Here is a 25,570-nt window from a genome sequence, read left to right on the forward strand (position 1 = left end):
ACAATGACGAGGTCTCCAAAGATCCAGAGGACGTCCTGTGCACACGGGCCATGTGGAGGAAGGTGATTGAAAATGCCCCAGCGTCATATTCTAACAGCTTGGCAGTGATGTATTGCCTGGATATGGATACACCAACTGTGAAGAGAGTGTCGTCTTGGCTCCAAAACTTTGAAGAAAATCTCTGTCCCTCCTCATCCCTATGGGCCAGCACCTTGGCTGTCAGGGGCGCCCCAAGAAATCAGTTCCCTCCTGCCCCGGTCAGAGGGAAAAGGAGCCCCGGGCACATGCCACGTGGCATGCTCGGGTTCTTCCTGTGTGACCAGGGGGAGGACATTGTAAGGGACGAGGCCCACGTGGCTGTGCTGTAAGCACAGACAATGCCCCAGGGAAAGCTCCAGAAGCCAGCCACGGGGAGGGGCCCGGTGTCACTCTCCTTGACTGACTAATGCCTCAACCACTCCTGGAGCTGGGGTGAGAGAAGACTCTAGAAACCTTGGGCTGGAGCCAATAAATGGGGGCGCACGTGAGCCTCCTTAGGGCACTCTCCACACTGATACCACCCTCCCCATTGGCAGGTTCGACGCTGGATCCAGGATTGGTGATCTCTCTGTCTTTCTCTACCTCTCTCCTGCTTCCCAGCTCTCTCTCTCTCTCTCCCCCCCCCCCCCCTCCTCCTCCTTCTTGCTCTCTGCTTTTGATGTTACTAAGTAATACAAGGCCTACCTCAACTCCTCACAAAGCCGCTTAGCTTGTATTATATATTAAGACATAGAGGGTTGATGCTTATAGAAGTGTTTGTGCCATTAAAGTTGGAGTTTGTGTTTGGACCTTGAGTGTTATTTCACCTTAATCCACACCGAGGGGATTTGCAGACCTTAGTCACTCTCCCCTTCCCGCAGGTGGGACGTGACAGACATGAGGAAGTAGGATGGTGACTCCACCTTTAAGCTGGAAGCCCATGTACGCGAACCGAGAGGGAAGACAGCTGTTAAGAAGGGGCCACCCAAGAAGGCTGTCAGCTTAGATGCTGTAGAGACACAAGAAGGCAATCAGTGATCTCCCAGACATAGAAGGACTGAGATCACCTCCCTTGATCCTGGTGAGGGGACTTCTGGTCTGGCGCTGCAAGGGTCAGACAGTGAATACTCTGACCAGGAACAGGAATAGAGGGTCCCTGCCTTCGGCCAGGAGGAGGAAAGGGATGACCGGGTTTACTGGACTGTGTGGATTTGATGGCCTGGCACATCAGACCCACAGGAGTATAAGGCTTTAGTAGACACTAGTGCACAGTGTACACTGGTGCCATCAGGGTATAGGGGCATGGAACCCATCTGGATCTCTGGAGTGACAGGGGGATCCCAACAATTGTCTGTATTGGAGGCTGAGGTGAGCTTAACAGGGGACAAGTGGCAAAAGCACCCCGTTGTGACCGGCCCAGAGGCCCCTTGTATCCTTGGCATAGACTACCTCAGGAGAGGGTACTTCAAGGACCCAAAGGGGTACCGATGGGCTTTTGGCGTAGCCACCGTGAACACAGAGAAGATCAAACAGCTATCTACCCCTGCCTGGCCTCTTGGAAGAGGCCTTCATTGTAGGATTGCTGCAAGTTGAAGAACAGCAGGTGCCAACTGCTACCAGAATGGTGCGCTGGTGGCAATATCACACAAACCGAGACTCCCTGGCTCCCATCCATGAGCTGATTCATCAATTGGAGAGCCAAGGATTGATCAGCAAGACTCACCATTTAATAGTCCCATATGGCCAGTACAGAAGTCTGATGGAGGGTGGAAGTTAACAGTAGGCTATCACTGAAGAAGATCGAAACAATGAACAGGTAGACAAGGCTGTCAAAATTGAAGTAGCTCAGGTGGACCTGGACTGGGAGCGTAAGGGTGAGCTATTTCTAGCTCGATGGGCCCACAAAACATCGGGACATCTAGGGAGAGATGCAACATACAGATGGGCTTGTGATCGAGGGGTGGGCCTGACCATGGAGGCCATCACACAGGTCACTCATGAGTGTGAAACGTGCTGCAATCAAGCAAGCCACACGAGTAAAATCTCCCTGGAATAGAGGGCGGTGGCTGGGTTTTCGATATGGCAAGGCCTGGCAAATTGACTATATTGGACCACTGCCACAAACACGCCAAGGCAAGCGCTACATACTCACCATGGTGGAAGCAACTACCGGGTGGCTAGAAACATACCCTGTAAACCATGCCACTGCCCGAAACACCATCTTAGGCCTTGAAAGGCAAATTTTGTGGCGACATGGTACCCCAGAAAGAATTGAATCAGACAATGGGACTCATTTCCGAAATAACCTCATAAACTCCTGGGCCAAGAAACACGGCATTGAGTGGGTGTATCACATCCCCTATCACCCAACAAGCCTCTGGAAAGATTGAGAAATATATAATGGACTGTTAAAGACTATGTTGAGAGCATTGGGCACTGGGGCATGGAAGCACTAGGATATAAATTTAGCAGAAGCCACTTGGCTGGTTAACACCAGAGGATCTGCTAACCGTCCTGGTCCTGCCCAAACAAAACCCCTACATACTGTGAGAGGAGATAAGGTCCCCGTAGTGCACATAGGGAAGTGGTTGGGGAAGGCGGTGTGGATTGCTCCTCCCATGGGAAAAGGCAAACCCATTCGTGGAATTGTCTTCACTCAAGGACCTGGGTGTACTTGGTGGGTAACGTGGAAGGATGGGGAGACCTGGTGTGTGCCTCAAGGAGATTTAACCTTGGGGGAAAAATAATGTGTGATGGGAGTTGTATGTTGTAGGAAGTAATGTAGCAGGAATGACCTGAACCGACGAAGAGTGAGTTTCGCAAAGAACCGGGTGAGTGCAACGATGACCCAAACCAAGCCAGTGTTGGTGCCCAACAATCGAACATGCTGCTTCTCCTGTCCTGAGCACCCATCGTGACAGATGGGGCCCAAGTCATAGCCTGTTCTTATGAACATCTGGAGGAGTGGAGGAAGCCTATGGAATGAGAGCGCAATATCTATCTGTTAAAGGACAGGGGACTAGTTAATGAGAATGTATAAATCTGTATGTTGGGTATATAGAAGGCTTAAGTATGTAGTATAAGTTGTAAGCGTTGGTAAGAAGGGATTTCAGTAATGAGAATTAAATACAGTGGGATGGTTAGAAGATATATATATATATTTATATGTGTGTGTGTGTATTAAATTATGTTGGGACCTGAGCATGATGCAAATGGTATAGAATAAGGGGTGGAGATTGTATTGGGTCTGGCTGGGATGGAGTTAATCTTCCCCATAGCAGCCCTCATAGTGCTGTGCTTTGTATTGGTAGCTAGAAAGGTGTTGATAACACACCAGTGTTTTGGCTACTGCTGAGCAGTGCTCCCACAGCACCAAGGCTGTCTCTCCAACATTGCCCCCCTCACTCAGTAGGCTGGGGGTGGGCAAGACCTTGGGAGGGGACATAGCCAGGACAGCTGACCCAAACTGACCAAAGGGATATTCCATACCATATGACATCTGCTCCGCAATAAAAGCTAAGAGAAAGGAAAAGGGGGGGCATTCGTTATTACGATGTTTGTCTTCTGGAGCAACTGCTACGCGTACTGAAGCCCTACTTCCCAGGAAGTGGCCAGACATCACCTGCTGATGGGAAGTAGAGAATAAATCTTTTGTTTTCCTTTGCTTCCGAGCATGGCCTTTGCTTTTGCTTTATTAAACTGCCTTGATCTTGACCCATGAGGTTTTTTCCATCTTATTTTCTCCCCCCTGCCATACTGCTGAGGAAGGGAGCGATAGAGCAGGTAGGTGGGCACCTGGTGTCCAGCCAAGGTCAACCCACCACACTAGGGTAAAATAAAAAAAACTCTCAAGCCTTCTATATTTACACATAAGCATCATCTAAAGCATGTGCTAGCATTGACAATTCAAGTTTAAATAAGATTTTTATTGGAAAATACTTCTTTTTTCCTCTCCAGTTTCAAATAAAGAGCTGAAAAAGCTTAACTCCCTTTTTCAACAATGATACTGGAGTTCTTAAAAACATATACATTAAGGGCACATAAAAACTAAGTCACCTTAGGTCTGTATACTATGTGCAATGCAAGGTCATGAATAACTCCATCTATTCACATTTTCCTCAATATATTTGCAATATATTGGAAATAAGGAAAATAAAATATAGCAGTAACTGGAAGTGTAGATTACATAACATTATCATAAACTTATAAAGCACTGTTCTAGTTAAAACTCTCTTTAGTAACTATGAGCTATGCATAATAATAAAGAGAGGTAGGAATGACAGGATAAAGGGATAGATCAAAGAAAAATATCTAGACTCTGTGCAAACATCGGGAAGTTATACTTAGCGTGGACCATGCCAGTTTATCTTTTTTCTCATATCAATGGCCTTAAAAGTTGCAAAGCATTATTATTTTGAAAGAGATAATATCATTTACCTTTTCATTTTTTTTTTTTAATGAGGTTTAAAATCTGAGCCCTGCCATACAGGCTACTGATTCAGCATTTCAATGTGTAAGAGGGTAGAAACCTCTTGCAGGAATGAAGTGGGACAGGATGCTAGAAACTTTCTTAAATCAATTGCAGATACCCCTTAGGTGGTTCTGGATCTTCCTCTTCTCACCTCAAATGTTTGTTTCTACTTTTATTTCTCCAGAGGTATCTGCTACTGCAGTTCTTCTAAATGTCACATGAATTGTGTGTGCATGCTTTGTCACTTTTTTTTTTAAAGGAACCATATATTGATTAGTATTTAAAAGAAAAGCCTAATAACAAACCAAAAGCATCCAGCGGCTTAAAAAAAACCCAAAAAACCAAATTAAAACGAACTATCTAAAGTCATCCAAACTCTCTTCCCCTCCTACAAGAAGAAATAAAGTACTAAAGGAGTGTCCACAACTATTCTTTTGGATACATGTATGTCAGTTAAAGCAAATGTGCGTGACAAGGCTACACACATCTACTCAATCATAGAATCATAGAATCCAATCATAAAATCATCCAATTCCATGTTTTGCATTTACTCAATGCCAAGCAGTTCAGAGACTATTTTATTCTACAGCATTTGTACACTGCAGTTTTCTGTGTGAGGAACCCGTTTCCCTGAAGTCTTACAAAAATAAGTTAAGTTATGAAACATTCACAGATTAGGTCAGACAAAAATAGCACAATTGCATGGTATCTAATCCAGATATCTTAATCTAAATCAATGCTCCTTATTAAGAGCTCTTTACATTTGAAAAAGGTTCTATACAAATATATAGATCAATAGCTGTTCAGGTAAAACACATAATCCAATATAATAAAGATCATTTTAAATATGAGAAATTTGGCCTGCCATGACATTTTGGTAAGCTTTAGCTCCCTGCATTTTTCAATAAACTCTTTTTATAGTGTCTTAGTATTATAATGTCCAGATTTTGTGAACAGATGATGTTTATTTTGGCAACATTTTCCAAGACTCAAAAGGAATGCAGAAGCATAAGCGTTGTGGCTGCAAAGATTGTCATCAAAGCATTCTCCTTTTTTGATTCAAGAGATAAATTTTCCAAGAACAATAGATGAACCAAATTCCAAGGGAAAGAATTTAGTCTGACACAAGTGAATCACATAATTGGTTCTATAATTGAATAACAGATCTAAAACTTACCATTTTTTTCCTTTTATCTTGTTCTGTGGGAGGTTCCTCATCTTCTGTTACTTTGGGCTCTTCAAAATGAGACATCAACATGCAGCTAAGAATGGGAATAAGAATAGTTTTAACATACACTATCATTAAAAATTATTTTAAAGCACTTTTAAAAACACAGGACAGATATGAGGGAGTTTGATGAAAATCAGACAATCTGTTAGCAAGTCAATTTTTATTCCTGAGGACAGTGAATCTAAAGAAGCACTCTGTATTCTATCGACATGAAAATCAAAGTGGCACATATGCAAAACTAGCAAAGGTTTCTCATTACATTCATGTTTTTTCCATGAGATCTTTAACAAGAGGATCTGAAAACTCATATGGTCACTGCTATTGGTTCTAGACACTAAAATCTGCAAGACACAGAACACTAAATGTTTAGGTGGACAGAAATGAGTTAGCTTCTGCAGTCATTTATTTAAAGGGTTTTTTTCTAGGCAGATAAAACAAGGCTTTTAAACTTATTTTTTTGTTTTGCTCCACCCCCAACTGATAGGTAACAATATGCACAAGTAAGAGTAATATTTTAATTATTATTTTTGTGGTAAGTATAAAAAGAGAAACTATGAAAAAAATAGTTTAAATGCCAGAGTTTTTTCTGTCTCTTGAAATAGTTTGAATGGACTTTATAAAGACATTGGTGAAAGCTATCCTATAGCAAACATGCTTTCCATTCACCTTGCATTCTCTACGTTGGAAGAATGCACAAATATTCTATCACTTTAGCAAATTTTTCCTAGAAAATCTGCTTTAAAACCCAAAAGGATGTAAAATCACTCAGGTGACAGCAACTTGCCACTGTACATTAGGTATGTTTTATGGCAGGAAGGACACAATCCACATATTACAAAGCGCCAGGACAGATGCACATTATCGCTCATTTTCAGCTCTATACTAGTGTGCATTTTTAGTTGCTGCATTCAGCTACAGGAACATTTCACCTGCTAGTGAAGTTGAATAACTTGCTTTAAAGGATATCTGTTACTAAAAAAAAGTTGTGATTTTATGTGAAAATGTTCAGATTTACTCTGTTCGTATATTCAGTTCTCTATTAACAGGCGTTTAGAGCTGTATGAAACACTTGCTAAACAGCATGGCAGAAGAGTCAAATGTTAAAAAAGAAGCCATTTCCAACAAAGGGATTAGTTATTTCAAAACACTACAGCAAATCTCATGTCTCCTGTCCTCATAAATGGCATGATTTCTTGCAACTCAGTTTAAAGAAAAAGGAGACAAAAATACGTCAATTGCCAAAACATACAAAATGAAATTAAATTTTTCAGACCTCAGTAAATTTTAAGTACCACAAAGAGTAATTCAAAAAACTAAAGGAGGAGGGAATAAAAAATAAAAAAAAAAAAAGAGAAGCAAGATGATAAAATTGGGAAATATGTAAACATTGGTGAGACAAGACTAGAGCAATGGAATGCTCCCCTTTCCAGAAAATCTGAGGTCTGTAAAGCTTTCTTGTAATTATCATTACAATGCAAAACATAAATGCTAGGAAACCTGGCTGAGTGTAATTCCTTTGTATTGTAAGCCAGGGCACTGTGTAATCATTTTCATAACCTGATCAAAATTCCGTCTAAAAACTGGCGAGACCTTTATCTCTGCATTTGTATTTGGAAAGGCTCTTCTAGAATCTCATTGCTCTAAGTACAAGTTTCTTCAAATTTCCAGTTTAAATGTATTCATGGTCAGCTTAGACTTAAAGCAACGCTGTCATTTAATTTGTACAGTTTTCCTTGTGCATGTTTACCCCCTCTTCATCCTTTATAGGCTGCAGTTCTATATTGCCTCAGCCTTGATTTTCCTATGCTAAACTTGCATGTTGTTTAAGTCTCCGCACTAAGGTAATTAGATATTATGATAATCAGTGGAGTACACAATTTTTTTCTGAACCAGTTCAGGCTTAAATTCATTCTTCTTCAACCTGGAGAGCCAGAATAGCACACACGACTCCAGATGAGTGCTCTCACTTTATTTACTTTCAGATGATGTTGGAATGTATAACACAAATGTCAAAATCGTTCGAACAGCCCATTCAGTATCCGTCAACAGAAATATGTCCTTGGTTCAGTGTGCCTATATTTCATAAAGCAAAAACAATGTCCAGAATTTGGAAAAGTACAGTGACAAGTTCTACAAGCCTTCATGCTTAAAATATGAAATGAACTAGGACAAAGTTTTATTTATTTCTCTGTGAGAACTCTTTTCAACAAGTGCTGGCAAAGCAACATGTTTAGAAATAGAAGGGACTCTATAATGTTGTTTCCAATAGTAAATAAAACACAGTGCCAAAGCACATTTCCAGACTTGTGAGTTAAATCTTCTACACTGATAAATAGTTAGGAAAAAAAAATGTACCTTTGCAAGCAATTCTTGGGCATAGTTCAAGTTTAGCATTAGTGTGGACCATTCTCAGCACACACTTGTGTGCAGACCACCTGTTTAAGAAGAGGAAAACTTAATAGCTTGCATGCAGACTGTTCTGTGCCAGCTGGCTTCAGTGCCAGCAAACATCCCTTTAAGCAATTAATTAATTAGTCCAGATACAGTCTGTTCCATCACCAGGTAATTATCTGAAAGTTAGAAAATGTTTGATTCTTAGCACCCAGTAAAGACTGTTATTAGAATATATTATGTCTGTAGGGACATCCTGCAGAGCACCTGATTTTTCTGCCTTACAACTCTCCGTCATTCGAAAACTATGTAATCATTACAGAGAAAAAACAACATTAAGATCTCTGTCCAAAAAAAAAAATACTTATTATTCAGTGTTTTTTTACTTCTCCAGCTTTGATGCAATACCACCAATAACCTGGGAGTCAGTAGGAGATGAATGAGTGTAGTTCTGGGTGGCAGTGCACTCTGAGCACCCTGACACCCACCACCCCTTCCTGCCATAAACAAACCCTTGCTCCTGGCTCTGGAAACAGCCTTTAGAGGTATGCCCTGTAGCAGCAGGTGTGTTAAGTGGAACAACTGAAGGGGGAGAATTTTTCTTGTGGAATAGGTTTCCAAGTTCTCCAGGCCGTGAAGTACTGTACGCTAGGTACACTCAATGAAGCCGAGGCATTTAGGAAAAGATCTTGGTTAAACTCCAGATGACATATTCAAAGAAACTGAGCTACCACCTATCAACTTATAAGCCTGTTGAACTGCAATTTTAGATATAAAATAGTCAAGTGAGCAAAAAGCAAAGCTAAGCATATGAACATTTTAAGACCTCATTTAGCAGATAACAATGAACAATATAAAAAGTTATATTGATTGTCATTTTAAGCCCTCCCTTCCCCCATTACAATTATTTTTCTTAAGACCAAGAATTTCCTATCTTCCTAAAACATCCACTATTGTGAAAACAGAACTCATGAGCATGTCTCAACCACCTACAGATTTTTCCAATCAAAACACTACATATATAACAGTACTACTACTGTCAAACACACAAAAATTAATTAGATTTTCCACTTACTCTTTGTATGTTCCTGTTTCAGTATCTTCAGTCATAACATCATGCAGCCCTTCCACTGAAATGTTGATGATACCACAAAATTTATCTTGGATAACACTGGAAAAGAACAGGAAAGTGACTTAGCTAAAGGAACTAAACAGGAAATTTGCTCAATAACTGTAGAGCACATTTACTAAGCAGTATTTGCATTGCTTACTGCTTAGCTGAGCATGCTATCAAGCAGCTAATTCATTTTTTTTTTAATTACACAAATGGCTTAAAGTTTTCAAAAATATGCAAGAAACATTAACTTTGAAAGTGTTTTTTCTTTAATAGAATGAAACCTTATGTGCCGCTGTTGAAAACCTAGAAATAACTGCAAATTGAATAAAAGAAATAATACATTACCACAGAACTCAAGAACTGAGTGGGGAAGGCATGCTCCTGTGAGTAGGGAGGTCAGGGTACTGCCTTCTATTCCTAACATATTTACACATTTTTCTCCCATCACTATTCAATGCAAAATCTACACACAAACCCTTGAGCAAAGGGCAGCTTGTAAAGATGGTATACTTCCCTCGTTTTCTCTGTCCAGCCTTACAAGTATTTCTTCACCCTCCTAAGCAGTTGAATGACTCCCCATAGAGGGTGAAAAATGTCTGCACCCAGTTCAGCACAAAAGCAGTTTCCCTGACTAGTGAGAAAGGTCGGGGTAGGATTTCTCTGCTTAAACACAGCCACCTCCTGCCATTTGAAACACTAGGATATTTAAGACAACTGCAAAGGGCTGGTAGGTATCACTCAGGACTTAAAAGAGATAAGCACCTTTCCCCAGCATGAGCTGAAGGCCAGACTGAATACCCCCACAACACCCAAAATGACACTGAACACTTACGTTTAGACACTTGCCCCTGCCTTGAGAATTTACATCCCTGTAGGGCAAGAAGGGCATAGAACCATGATCTCCCCAACCATGACAGAGGAGGAGAAAGGTGTTTGACCCAATGAAGGCATAGCCTTTTCATCTGCTGCAGGGCTAATTATGGTCAATCTATTCAGGGGGGTTACTTTAATTAACCAACATGTAAATAAATATTGTAGGCATAGTGCTCATTAACTCTATGAGTTTTTTTCCAGGCTTGCAGATTGATAGGAGGAACACACAGGGAGGCCCATTTGAGTAACTTGTGTTTCCAATGATCTGTGATATTTCCAGAAGAAATTGAGGACAGTGGTTGAAGACCCAAAATACCGTTCTTGATAGTTAGCTCCAAAGCACATAGAGAAACCACTAATTTCTTTACTTGGAGAGAATATTTTTAATTTATGGCATAAATGAGGAATGATATTTTACTTCTTCCTTCAGTGAAAGATAGAAATTTCACTGTAATTTTTCTTTTTTTGAGGAAAGCAATGCTACAGAATGTAGTAACTGTTGCCTGCAACTTTCAATAAAGATATCATAATCTCTTTTCTCCCCCTTCTTTTTCCCTTTAAATGGGACATGAAATTTCTTCCTACCAAAGACTCACTGAAATGTTTACCAAGTATGGAATCATTAAACAATGCAACTATTTTTAGAATATAAGACACATGCTGGGGAAAAATAAAAGACAGCATATGCTCACTGTGCTTTGAAAAAAACCAAACCCTAAACCTATATTAAAAGTTCAATGGCAATATAAAATGCATTGGGTCTTATTTTCATAGAAGAGGAGGAAAGAGCCATGCAAATCAATGTAATACCTTTTTAAAAGTCTAAAATTAGCCTGCTTGTTTCAAGCAATACATTGGGAAATCATATGAGTAGATTCAGAAAAGACAGGTACATTGTATTTAGATCAACTTTGGTTTCAAAACAGAACAGTTAATACTGTCCATACTAAAATTTAACTCAGGGGTAAGGCAGCATTTAAGCAGTTCCCCCCTTGAACTGCATATAATCCAAATCAGCAACAGAACAACCAACAGCATAAAGTTATAACTGGTTTTATAACTACCCAGTTTCCCTAAGTTATCGGGACAAAACCTCATTTGGTATGCAGCAAAAATTATCAAAAGACAGGCCCAGAATTAGAGGTTTATAACTTCTATAAACTTGTTAGGATCTAAAACATTCCAGGATCCAGTTTCAAAGATGCAATTAACACATATTAATGTTAATTTTTATTACAGAAAGCATCTTTTATGCCATCTGTAAATAAAATTCAACTTGGCTATAATGAAAACAAAATGTAGCAAACATATTTAGGGCAGCTTCTACATGAATAATCTCAAACCTTTTATTTCAAAGTTTGCATAATTTGTCAGATAAAAGAATAAAAGCTTTGCAAAGGAAAAAACAGACCACATCTGTTCTGAAAAAAGTGATATACATTTTTTCTCATTCTATTTCCAATACATGCAGCTATCCAACAATTTTATTATCCTGAGGTTTTATGCAAAAATTCAGAATTTGGATTTCAATTACATAGATAGCCACTGTAAATAAAGCTTTATCATCAGCTTAATAAAACATATATCATGATAAATTTTTAGGGGTACTTAAATAAATTGGTCCCTGTGTCTGCCATGCATCTTCCTCAGCCTATCAAAGGGAGGAAAAATTCTGCATGGGAAAACATACTTTTTTAGACGTTAAAAGGAAGAGGAGAAAATCTTTTCTGCTTTTCTATATTTGCCAGAATGAAGCAGTAAACACCAAAAAAGGGAAAAGCTTCATTTCATATCTTTACTAGTGTACAGTAGATTTAAGAAAGATTAATTAATTCTTTATTCTTATTTCATTAGCCAGGGGAATAGGTGCAATGGGACAAATGGAGATTAATTTACACATACTGTGAGCAATGTAAATGAATTATTTTCCCCCCCTTAGGAGCTGCACAGTGCTAAGGAGCTCCTAAAAAACAGTAATGAAGCAGCTAAGACATTTTCAGGGGAATCCTATGGCTGACCATAAACCTGATAAATATTATGAATGGGAATCTAGTAAGGGACTGGTGACTAAAATGAAGCTTATGCACCCTTTTGCTTCACAAGGGCAGACTCAGTTGAGCCTTCTAGTGTATTCTCTAATGATTTTAATAGGTAGACATATGAACCACACATGTACATGAAAGGATCTGTTTTCTAGTGCGAACGTTTAAATATAGAATCATAGAATCATAGAATCATTGAGGTTGGAAAAGACCTCTAAGATCATGGAGTCCAACCGTCAACCCAACACCACCATGCCCACTAAACCATGTCCCTAAGCGCCTCATCTACACGTCTTTTAAATACCTCCAGGGATGGGGACTCCACCACTGCCCTGGGCAGCCTGTTCCAATGTTTAACCACTCTTTCAGTAAAGAAATTTTTCCTTACATCCAATCTAAACCTCCCCTGCCGCAACTTGAGGCCATTTCCTCTCGTCCTATCACTTGTTACTTTGGAGAAAAGACCAACACCCACCTCACTACAACCTCCTTTCAGGTAGTTGTAGAGAGCGATGAGGTCTCCCCTCAGCCTCCTTTTCTCCAGGCTAAACAGTCCCAGTTCCCTCAGCCGCTCCTCATAAGACTTGTTCTCCAGTCCTTCTCTGTTTGTAAACAGCAGGTCGAGCGAGGCACCTCCCCTGGTAGGCTCACTTACCAGCTGTGTCAGGAAGTTGTCTTCCACACACTCCAGGAACCTCCTAGACTGCTTCCTCTCTGCCGTGTTGGATTTCCAGCAGACGTCCGGGAAGTTGAAGTCCCCCACGAGAACAAGGGCTAGCGATTGAGAGACTTCTGCCAGCCGCTTGTAGAACGCTTCATCCGCCCCTTCATCCTGGTTGGGTGGTCTATAACAGACTCCCAGCAGGATATCTGCCTCGTTGGCCTTCCCCCTCATCCTTACCCATAGACACTCAACCGTACCATCATCACAATCGTTGAGCTCTATACAATCAAAACACTCCCTAACATACAGGGCCACCCCACCGCCTCTCCTTCCTCGCCTGTCCCTTCTGAAGAGTCTATAGCCATCCATTGCAGCACTCCAGTCATGAGAGTCACCCCACCATGTTTCTGTGATGGCGACTAAGTCATATCTCTCCCGCTGCACAATGGCTTCCAGCTCCTCCTGCTTGCCGCCCATGCTGCGTGCATTGGTGACATGCACTTCGGCCACTCAGACCACAGCGACACGCCCTGTGGCTGAACCAAAGAACCAGCCTGTGCCGGTATCAGTCGCCCCTGTACACAAGAAGAAATTTTGGAAGCGGAAGTTGGCTCGTTTAGCAAGGGAGGAAGAAGCTTCTTCTAAAAGGGAAGCGGAGGAAGAAGTGTACGAGACAGATGACCCTAGAGAAGGGACATCACGAGAACGGGAGGAGGAAAGCCGGCCGCTGACTGGGGAGGAGGAAGAGGAAGAACTCATAAACGAGGCAGTGACCACCCGATCTCTATCCCTGAGTGAGCTGCGAGATATACGAAAAGATTTCAGCTGCCGTCCGGGCGAGCATATTGTCACCTGGATGCTCCGATGCTGGGATAATGGAGCCAGTAGCCTGGAATTAGAGGGTAGGGAAGCCAAGCAGCTGGGATCCCTTTCTAGGGAAGGGGGCACTGATAAAGCAATTGGAAAAGGGACACGTATCCTCAGCCTTTGGAGGCGACTCTTGTCAAGCGTGAAGGAAAGGTATCCCTTTAAGGAAGATGTCATATGTTGCCAAAGGAAGTGGGCCACCATAGAATCATTGAGGTTGGAAAAGACCTCTAAGATCATCGAGTCCAACCGTCGACCCAACACCACCACCAACTAAGCCATGTCCCTAAGTGCCTCATCTACTCGTCTTTTAAATACCTCCAGGGATGGTGACTCAACCACTTCCCTGGGCAGCCTGTTCCAATGTTTAACCACTCTTTCAGTAAAGAAATTTTTCCTCACATCCAATCTAAACCTCCCATGGCGCAACTTGAGGCCATTTCCTCTCGTCCTATCGCTAGTTACTTGGGAGAAGAGACCGACACCCACCTCGCTACAACCTCCTTTCAGGTAGTTGTAGAGAGCGATGAGGTCTCCCCTCAGCCTCCTTTTCTCCAGGCTAAACAGTCCCAGTTCCCTCAGCCGCTCCTCATAAGACTTGTTTTCCAGACCCCTCACAAGCTTCGTTGCCCTTCTCTGGACACACTCCAGCACCTCAACGTCCTTCTTGTAGTGAGGGGCCCAAAACTGAACACAGTATTAGAGGTGCGGCCTCACCAGGGCCGAGTACAGGGGCACGATCACTTCCCTACTCCTGCTGGCCACACTATTTCTGATACAGGCCAGGATGCCATTGGCCTTCTTGGCCGCCTGGGCACACTGCCGGCTCACGTTCAGCCGGCTGTCAACCAGCACCCCCAGGTCCTTTTCGGCCAGGCAGCTTTCCAGCCACTCTTCCCCAAGCCTGTAGCGCTGCATGGGGTTGTTGTGGCCGAAGTGCAGGACCCGGCACTTGGCCTTGTTGAACCTCATACAATTGGTCTGGGCCCATCGATCCAGCCTGTCCAGATCCCTCTGCAGAGCCTTCCTACCCTCGAGCAGATCAACACTCCCGCCCAACTTGGTGTCGTCTGCAAACTTACTGAGGGTGCACTCGATCCCCTCATCCAGATCATCGATAAAGATATTGAACAAGACTGGCCCCAGTACTGAGCCCTGGGGAACACCGCTCGTGACCGGCCGCCAACTGGATTTCACTCCATTCACCACAACTCTCTGGGCCCGGCCGTCCAGCCAGTTTTTGACCCAGCGCAGAGTACACCTGTCTAAGCCGTGAGCCGCCAGCTTCTCAAGGAGAATGCTGTGGGAGACGGTGTCAAAGGCCTTGCTGAAGTCCAGGTAGACCACATCCACAGCCTTTCCCTCATCCACTAGGCGGGTCACCTGGTCATAGAAGGAGATCAGGTTGGTCAAGCAGGACCTGCCTCTCACGAATCCATGCTGGCTAGGCCGGATCCCCTGGTTGTCCCGCTCATGCCTTGTGAGCGCCCTCAAGATGAACCGCTCCATAATCTTCCCCGGCACCGAGGTCAGGCTGACAGGCCTGTAGTTCCCCGGATCCTCCTTCCGGCCCTTCTTGTAGATGGGCGTCACATTGGCAAGCCTCCAGTCGTCTGGGACCTCCCCCGTTAACCAGGACTGCTGATAAATGATGGACAGCGGCTTGGTGAGCACCTCCGCCAGCTCCCTCAGCACTCTCGGGTGGATCCCATCCGGCCCCATAGACTTGTGAGCGTCCAGGTGGCGTAGCAGGTCATTGACTGCTTCCTCTCCATGGAGAAGGGTATCCAGTTTCTGAGAGAATTAGCTGTGCTGGAGATGATTTATGATGACCTGAACAATGAACAACTATCCAAAGATCCAGACGAAGTCAAGTGCACACGACCCATGCAGCGGAAGTTTATAAGGAGCTCACCATCGTCATACGCCAATTCATTGGCAGTGATGACCTTGAAAGATGGAGAGGAACAAACAGTGGATGAATTGGCTAGTCAGCTCCGGCAATACGAGGAAAGTCTCTCTTCCTCCCTCGTCTCGGCTGTGGAGAAACTGTCCGAAAAACTGTCCCGGGAGATCCAGCAACTCAGAGAGGATAGGTCCTACTCCCCACCTGTACGGACCAGTATCTCGGCTATTAGAAGTAAGCGTTCTTTTGCTCAAGAGAGAGAATATAAAGGGTACACACCACGGGGCACCCTCTGGTTTTATCTGCGTGACCACGGAGAGGACATGAGGAAGTGGGATGGGAAACCTACTGCAGCCCTAGGGGCACGGGTACGTGAATTGCAAGGGAAAACAATCACAGAAAGAGGTTCTTCCAGGAAAATTGCTGCTCAAGTTTCCAGCGGGCAGTTCCCCAGACAGAGTAGAAGGGCTGATCTTACTCTTGATCTTAATGAAGAAACTTCTGACTCGTACGTACAAGAAATGAGAAATGAGTACTGTGATGAGGACTAGAGGGGCCCTGCCTCCAGCCAGGGGGAGGAAAGGGACAACCGGGTTTACTGGACTGTGTGGATTCGGTGGCCTGGCACATCAGACCCACAGGAGCATAAGGCTCTAGTGGACACCGGTGCACAGTGTACCCTAATGCCATCGAGCTATATAGGGGCAGAACCCATCTGTATTTCTGGGGAGACGGGGGGATCCCAACAGCTAACTGTATTAGAGGCTGAAATGAGCCTTAATGGGAATGGGTGGCAGAAGCACCCCATTGTGACTGGCCCAGAGGCTCCGTGCATCCTTGGCATAGACTACCTCAGGAGAGGGTATTTCAAGGACCCAAAAGGGTACCGGTGGGCTTTTGGTATAGCTGCCTTGGAGACGGAGGAAATTAAACAGCTGTACACCTTGCCTGGTCTCTCGGAGGACCCCTCCGTTGTGGGGTTGCTGAAGGTCGAAGACCAACAGGTGCCAATCGCTACCACCACGGTGCACCGGCGGCAATATCGCACCAACCGAGACTCCCTGATTCCCATTCATGAGCTGATTCGTCGACTGGAGAGCCAAGGAGTGATCAGCAAGACCCGCTCACCCTTTAACAGTCCCATATGGCCAGTCCGGAAGTCTAATGGAGAGTGGAGACTAACAGTAGGCTATCGTGGCCTAAATGAAGTCACGCCACCGCTGAGTGCTGCCGTGCCGGACATGCTAGAACTTCAATACAAACTGGAGTCAAAGGCAGCCAAGTGGTATGCCACAATTGATATTGCTAATGCATTTTTCTCAATCCCTTTGGCAGCGGAGTGCAGGCCACAGTTTGCTTTCACTTGGAGGGGCATCCAGTACTCCTGGAACCGACTGCCCCAGGGGTGGAAACACAGCCCTACCATTTGCCATGGACTGATCCAGACTGCACTGGAACAGGGTGAGGCTCCAGAACACCTGCAATACATTGATGACATCATCGTGTGGGGCAACACAGCAGTAGAAGTTTTTGAAAAAGGGAAGGAAATAGTCCAAATCCTGCTGAAGGCTGGGTTTGCCATAAAACAAAGTAAAGTCAAGGGACCTGCACAGGAGATCCAATTTTTAGGAATAAAATGGCAAGATGGACGTCGTCAGATCCCAATGGATGTGATCAACAAAATAACAGCCATGTCTCCACCAACTAGCAAAAAGGAAACACAAGCTTTCTTAGGCGTCGTGGGTTTTTGGAGAATGCATGTTCCAAATTACAGTCTGATTGTAAACCCTCTCTATCAAGTGACCCGGAAGAAAAACGATTTCAAATGGGGCCCTGAGCAGCGACAAGCTTTTGAACAAATTAAAGAGGAGATAGTTCATGCAGCAGCCCTGGGGCCAGTCCGGGCAGGGCAAAATGTCAAATATGTGCTCTACACCGCAGCCGGGGAGAACGGCCGAACCTGGAGCCTCTGGCAGAAAGCACCAGGGGAGACTCGAGGTCGACCCCTAGGGTTTTGGAGTCGGGGATACAGAGGATCCGAGGCCCGCTATACTCCAACTGAAACAGAGATATTGGCAGCATATGAAGAGGTTCAAGCTGCTTCGGAAGTGATCAGCACTGAAGCACAGCTCCTCCTGGCACCCCCGACTGCCGGTGCTAGGCTGGATGTTCAGAGGGAGGGTCCCCTGTACGCATCATGCAACTGATGCTACATGGAGTAAGTGGATCGCACTAATCACACAACGGGCTCGAATAGGAAACCCCAGTCGCCCAGGAATCCTGGAAGTGATCATGGATTGGCCAGAGAGCAAAGATTTTGGAATATCGCCAGAGGAGGAGGTGACGCGTGCTGAGGAGGCCCCAATGCATAATAAACTGCCAGAAAATGAGAAGCAATATGCCCTGTTCACTGATGGGTCCTGTTGTCTTGTGGGAAAGCATCGGAGGTGGAAAGCTGCTGTATGGAGTCCTATGCGACAAGTTGTAGAAACTGCTGAAGGAGAAGGTGAATCGAGCCAATTTGCAGAAGTAAAGGCCATCCATTGCTGACCGAGAAAATTGGCCAGTGCTCTATCTCTCTACTGACTCCTGGATGGTGGCAAATGCCCTGTGGGGGTGGTTGCAGCAATGGAAGCAGAGCAACTGGCAGCGCAGAGGCAAACCCATCTGGTCTGCCGCACTGTGGCAAGATATTGCTGCCCGGGTGGAGAACCTGGTTGTAAAAGTCCGTCACGTAGATGCTCACGTACCCAAGAGTCGGGCCACTGAAGAACATCAAAACAGCCAGCAGGTGGATCAGGCTGCTAAGATTGAAGTGGCTCAGGTGGATCTGGACTGGCAACAGAAGGGTGAATTATTTCTAGCTCGGTGGGCCCATGACACCTCAGGTCACCAAGGAAGAGATGCAACATACAGATGGGCTTGTGATCGAGGCGTGGACTTGACCATGGACACTATTGCGCAGGTTATCCATGAATGCGAAACATGCGCTGCAAGCAAGCAAGCCAAGCGGTTAAAGCCTCTTTGGTATGGAGGACGATGGTTGAAATATAAATATGGGGAGGCCTGGCAGATTGATTATATCACACTCCCACAAACCCGCCAAGGCAAGCGCCACGTGCTTCCAATGGTGGAGGCAACCACCGGATGGCTGGAAACATATCCCGTGCCCCATGCCACTGCCCGGAACACTATCCTGGGCCTTGAAAAGCAAGTCCTATGGCGACATGGCACCCCAGAAAGAATTGAGTCAGACAATGGGACTCATTTCCGAAACAACCTCATAGACACCTGGGCCAAAGAGCATGGCATTGAGTGGGTATGTCACATCCCCTATCATGCACCAGCCTCCGGGAAAATCGAACGATACAATGGACTGTTAAAGACTACACTGAGAGCAATGGGTGGCGGGACATTCAAACATTGGGATAGGCATTTAGCAAAGGCCACCTGGTTAGTCAACACTTGGGGATCTGCCAATCGAGCAGGCCCTGCCCAGTCAGAACTTTTACGTACTGTAGATGGGGATAAAGTCCCTGTAGTGCACATAAAAAATATGCTGGGGAAGACAGTCTGGGTTATTCCTGCCTCGGGCAGAGGCAAACCCATCCGTGGGATTGCTTTTGCTCAAGGACCTGGGTGCACTTGGTGGATAACGCGGAAGGATGGGGAAGTCCGATGTGTACCTCAAGGGGATTTGATTTTGGGTGAGAATAGCCAATGATCTGAATTATGTGATGTTAAGTATTAATTATAGTTATAATAGTTATACTAATAATACACAGATATACTAATCATACTAATAATATTATATGCCATACTAATGTTATTACAATAAGAATCACCCAGACTAATGAAGAATAACTTCAGTGAAACCAAGCAAAGCACAGTGATGATGGTACCAGAACTGACTTCAACATGAAACAATCCAACACCACATACCATCTCCATTTTTCCTACCCTGAAAGATTATTATGACAGATGGAGCCCGAAGTCATGGACTAAATGAATTCACCAAACATTTTAGAGGTATGGCCCACAGACTAAGGGAATGATCTCTGTGTGTGTATGTATAAATAAAAAAAGGGGGTGGTGATTAATGAAAATGTACTGGAAAATATGAGACTTGAGCATGACGCAGATGATATTGAATAAGGGGTGGATATTGTCCTGGTTTCGGCAGGGATAGTGTTAATTTCCTTTCTAGTAGCTGGTACCGTGTTTTGGATTTAGGGTGAGAACAATGTTGATAACACACCGATGTTTTAGTTGTTGCTAGGTAATGCTTACACTAGCCAAGGACTTTTTAGTTTTCCATGCTCTACCGACTGAGAAGGCTGGAGGTGCACAAGAAGCTGGGAGGGGGCACAGCCAAACTGGCCAAAGGGACATTCCATACCATGTGACATCATGCTCAATACCTAAACTGGGGAAAGCTGGCCGGGGGGGCCGCTGCTCAGGGACTGGCTGGGCATCAGTCAGCAGGTGGTGAGCAATTGCACTGTGCATCACTTGTTTTGTGTATTATTGTTATTGTCATATTATTATCATTTTATTTCAATTATTAAACTGTTTTCATCTCAACCCACGACTTTTTCTAACTTGTGCTCTTCCAATTCTCTCCCCCATCCCACGGGTGTCGGGGGGGAGTGAGCGAGCGGCTGGGTGGTGCTTAGTTGCTGACTGAGATTAAACCACGACAATTAGCTACCTAAAAAAACCTAAGCAGAAATTAAGGAGTCAGTGTTTTCCCTCCTTAAAAAACATCTGCGCATTACATTTAACATCTATTATAAGAAACATACAAAATTATAAAAAATAATTTCTACTCATGCAACCCAAAATAGTTTAAACTTTTGCCCAAGTAGATGAATTAAGTGCTCCATAAACTAGAAGTATTTGATCTATTATACAGTAAATTACATTAAAATATAGTATTACGATATAATAGATAGAGATTTCATTATATTCAATAGAGACACATAAGAAGCAACAGAGGCACACAGTGTAGACTTCCACATTCACACCCACACAATGCAGTCAAGGTCTGTATTTGTACTGGTAGCAGAAAATCTCTCATTCCTGAAAATGGATTGGAGATGGCCAAACAGGATGATAGGGAGCAGCACAGTTTGGCAGTTCTCTTCGATGGAGAATGCCCTGGTCTCCAGGCTGGATCCTGGAACAGCAAAATACTTCCATGCAACTTAGACTCCATAAAGGACAATCAAAACATTGTTCTCCATTTTTCCTTGAGCAAAACTATCAGTTAAATTGTGTTGTTTATAAACCAAGTGGTTGAAGACTCTAGAACACATACCTGGAGAAGAAAAGCAGTATCTACAAAAGTAAGTCACATTCAGCTAGCTAAAAATTTTACAAGATTGGACTATGTAGAACATATTTTTATGACTTTTTCCTGAATAAAGTTTGAATTACTGGAGTAAAAACAACAAAAACAAAAAAAAAAATCACAGAAATTCAGGTTGCAAATAAAGCTAAACACACTAGACATAATCTAACAATAACATAAATAGAACATCAATATTCTAAATAGAAATAAAAGTGAAAACAAATGCAAAGTACGTAGTAAAATAATGTCAATCATTTGAAGAGGAATCCTAAAGTTAGGTCTTCACTGAAAAAAAAAAGTACTTTGACCTGACACTTCCAAATATACACCACAAATATGTAAAGATCTTCAGCAATTAATCAAGAATTGCATATTCAAAGAACAGTATTTCTTCAGTTTACACCCCTTATCTAGCCAAAAACTCCCTCAAACTATTACGATACAGAAGACAAAATATCTTTTACAGACAATAACTAATCAGCTCTATTATCTGACATTATAGATTTGCTCAATTTTTCAATCCAATAAAAATTTAGTTTCCCTATTAACTTCAGTTATTATAATAAAATGATAGAGATACAACAAATTTTTTGTTAGTGTGTAATATATTCATTATTGTTGTGGTTTAACCCATCAGGCAGCTAAACACCACATAGCCATTCGCTCACTCACCCCCCACCGGGAAGGGGGAGAGAATCAATAAAAACAAAAGTAAAATTCGTGGCTTGAGATAAAGACAGTTTAATAGGACAGAAAAGGAAGGGAAAAATAATAATGATAGAAGAATATACAAAACAAGTGATGCACAATGCAATTGCTCACCACCCACCGACCAGTGCCCAACCAGTTCCCGAGCAGCAGTCACCCATTCCCCGGCTAACTCCCCCCAGTTTATGTACTGAGCATGACGTCATATGGTATGGAATATACCTTTGGCCAGTTTGGGTCAGCTGTCCTGGCTGTGCCCCCTCCCAGCTTCTCACTGGCAGGGCATGAGAAGCTGAAAAGTCCTTGACTAGTGTAAGCACTGCTCAGCAACAACTAAAACATCAGTGCGTTATCAACATTATTCTCATCCTAAATCCAAAACACAGCACTGTACCAGCTACTAGGAAGAAAATTAACTCTATCCCAGCTGAAACCAGGACAGTATCCACCCCTTATTCTATACCATCTACATGATGCCCAGGTCCCCATATTTTCCAATACATTCCCATTAATCACCACACCACTTTCCCTGCCTTTTGATATATACACACAGATATCATTCCCTTAGTCTATGGGCCATCCCTGTAAAATGTTCGTTGAGTTCATTTAGTCCATGCCTTTGGGCTCCATCTGTCATAACAGTCCTTCAGGACAGGAGAGATGGTGTGTGGTGTTGGATTGTTGCATGCTGAAGCCAGTTCTGGTCCCATCACCGCTGCGCTTGTCTGGTTCTATCATCGCTGCACTTTGCTCGGTTTCATCAAAGTTCATTCTTCATTAATCTGGGTGATTCTTACTGTGATACCAGTGATATGGCATATAACCACCACAGAAGTGATGATATACAGTATTAGATAGAAATTAACATCATACAACTTAATTCACTGGCTATTCTCACCCAAAATCAAATCCCCTTGAGGTACACATCGGACTTCCCCATCATTCTGCATCACCTACCAAGTGCACCCAGGTCCTTGAGCAAAAGCAATCCCACGGATGGGTTTGCCTTTGCCTGAGGCAGGAATAACCCAGACTGTCTTCCCCAGCATATTTTTTATGTGCACTACAGGGACTTTATTCCCATCTACAGTACGTAAAAGTTCTGACTGGGAAGGGCCAGCTTGATTGGCAGATGCCCTCGTGTTGACTAACCAGGTGGCTTTTGCTAAATGTGTATCCCAATGTTTGAACGTCCCGCCACCCATTGCTCTCAGTGTAGTCTTTAACAGTCCATTGTATTGCTTCATTTTCCCAGAGGCTGGTGCATGATAGGGGATGTGATACACCCACTCAATGCCATGCTCTTTGGCCCAGGTGTCTATGAGGTTGTTTCGGAAATGAGTCCCGTTGTCTGACTCAATTCCTTCTGGGGAGCCATGTTGCCATAGGACTTGCTTTTCAAGGCCCAGGATAGTGTTCCGGGCAGTGGCATGGGGCACGGGATATGTTTCCAGCCATCCGGTGTTTGCCTCCACCATGGTAAGCACGTGGCGCTTGCCTTGGTGGGTTTGTGGGAGTGTGATATAATCGATCTGCCAGGCCTCCCCATATTTATATTTCAACCATCGTCCTCCATACCAAAGAGGCTTTAACCGCTTGGCTTGCTTGATAGCAGCGCATGTTTCACATTCATGGATAACCTGCGCAATAGTGTCCATGGTCAAGTCCACCCCTCGATCACGAGCCCATCTGTATGTTGCATCTCTTCCTTGGTGACCTGAGGTGTCATGGGCCCACCGAGCTATAACTAACTCACCCTTATGTTGCCAGTCCAGATCCACCTGAGCCACTTCAATCTTAGCAGCCTGATCCACCTGCTGGCTGTTTTGATGTTCTTCAGTGGCCCGACTCTTAGGTATGTGAGCATCTACGTGACGGACTTTTACAACCAGGTTCTCCACCCGGGCAGCAATGTCTTGCCACAATGCGGCAGCCCAGATGGGTTTGCCTCTGCGCTGCCAGTTGCTCTGCTTCCATTGCTGCAACCACCCCCACAGGGCATTTGCCACCATCCAGGAGTCAGTAGAGAGATAGAGCACTGGCCAATTTTCTCGGTCAGCAATGGATGGCCTTTACTTCTGCAAATTGGCTCGATTCACCTTCTCCTTCAGCAGTTTCTACAACTTGTCTCATAGGACTCCACACAGCAGCCCTCCACCTCCGATGCTTTCCCACAAGACGACAGGACCCATCAGTGAACAGGGCATATTGCTGCTCATTTTCTGGTAGTTCATTATACATTGGGGCCTCCTCAGCATGCATCACCTCCTCCTCTGGCGATATTCCAAAAGCTTTACCTTCTCGCCAGTCCATGATCACTTCCAGGATTCCTGGGCGACTGGGGTTCCCTATTCGAGCCTGTTGTGTGATCAGTGCGACCCACTTACTCCACGTAGCATCAGTTGGATGATGTGGACAGGGGATCATCCCTCTGAACATCCAGCCTAGCACCGGCAGTCAGGGTGCCAGGAGGAGCTGTGCTTCAATGCCGATCACTTCCGAAGCAGCTCGAACCCCTTCATATGCTGCCAATATCTCTGTTTCAGTTGGAGTATAGTGGGCCTCGGATCCTCTGTATCCCCGACTCCAAATCCCTAGGGGTCGACCTCGAGTCTCCCCTGGTGCTTTCTGCCAGAGGCTCCAGGTAGGGCCGTTCTCCCCGGCTGCGGTGTAGAGCACATTTTTTACATCTTGCCCTGCCCGGACTGGCCCCAGGGCTACTGCATGAACTATCTCCTCTTTAATTTGTTCAAAAGCTTGTCATTGCTCAGGGCCCCATTTGAAATCGTTCTTCTTCCAGGTCACTTGATAGAGAGGGTTTACAATCAGACTGTAATTTGGAACATGCATTCTCCAAAATCCCACGACGCCTAAGAAAGCTTGTGTTTCCTTTTTGCTAGTTGGTGGAGACATGGCTGTTATTTTGTTGATCACATCCATTGGGATCTGACAACATCCATCTTGCCATTTTATTCCTAAAAACTGGATCTCCTGTGCAGGTCCCTTGACCTTACTTTGTTTTATGGCAAATCCAGCCTTCAGCAGGATTTGGACTATTTCCTTCCCTTTTTCAAAAACTTCTTCTGCTGTGTTGCCCCACACGATGATGTCATCAATGTATTGCAGGTGTTCTGGAGCCTCACCCTGCTCCAGTGCAGTCTGGATCAGTCCATGGCAAGTGGTAGGGCTGTGTTTCCACCCCTGGGGCAGTCGGTTCCAGGTGTACTGGATGCCCCTCCAAGTGAAAGCAAACTGTGGCCTGCACTCCGCTGCCAAAGGGATTGAGAAAAACGCATTAGCAATATCAACTGTGGCATACCACTTGGCTGCCTTTGACTCCAGTTCGTATTGAAGTTCTAGCATGTCCGGCACAGCAGCACTCAGCGGTGGCGTGACTTCATTTAGGCCACGATAGTCTACTGTTAGTCTCCACTCTCCATTAGACTTCCGCACTGGCCATATGGGACTGTTAAAGGGTGAGCGAGTCTTGCTGATCACTCCTTGGCTCTCCAGTCGACGAATCAGCTCATGAATGGGAATCAGGGAGTCTCGGTTGGTGCGATATTGCCGCCGGTGCACCGTGGTGGTAGCGATTGGCACCTGTTGGTCTTCGACCTTCAGCAACCCCACAACAGAGGGGTCCTCCGAGAGACCAGGCAAGCTGGACAGCTGTTTAATTTCCTCCATCTCCAAGGCAGCTATACCAAAAGCCCACCGGTACCCTTTTGGGTCCTTGAAATACCCTCTCCTGAGGTAGTCTATGCCAAGGATGCACGGAGCATCTGGGCCAGTCACAATGGGGTGCTTCTGCCACCCATTCCCATTAAGGCTCATTTCAGCCTCCAATACAGTTAGCTGTTGGGATCCCCCTGTCTCCCCAGAAATACAGATGGGTTCTGCCCCTATATAGCTTGATGGCATTAGGGTAC

General features: G+C 44.4%; 1 protein-coding gene across 1 annotated transcript in view; it reads right to left on the reverse strand.

The window, feature by feature from the left end:
- The window catches only part of LOC143172045 (importin-11-like), a 206,043-nt gene that overhangs the window by 18,409 nt on the left and 162,064 nt on the right, over nucleotides 1–25,570 (reverse strand). The window contains exons 29-30 of the mRNA XM_076361261.1: nucleotides 9,187–9,282; nucleotides 5,667–5,751 (exon numbers count right to left, since the gene is read on the reverse strand). Coding sequence (XP_076217376.1) covers nucleotides 5,667–5,751; nucleotides 9,187–9,282 — 181 coding nt within the window. The remainder of the gene's footprint in view (nucleotides 1–5,666; nucleotides 5,752–9,186; nucleotides 9,283–25,570) is intronic.

Source organism: Aptenodytes patagonicus, chromosome W (genome assembly GCF_965638725.1).
Source record: "Aptenodytes patagonicus chromosome W, bAptPat1.pri.cur, whole genome shotgun sequence".
NCBI lineage: Eukaryota > Metazoa > Chordata > Aves > Sphenisciformes > Spheniscidae > Aptenodytes > Aptenodytes patagonicus.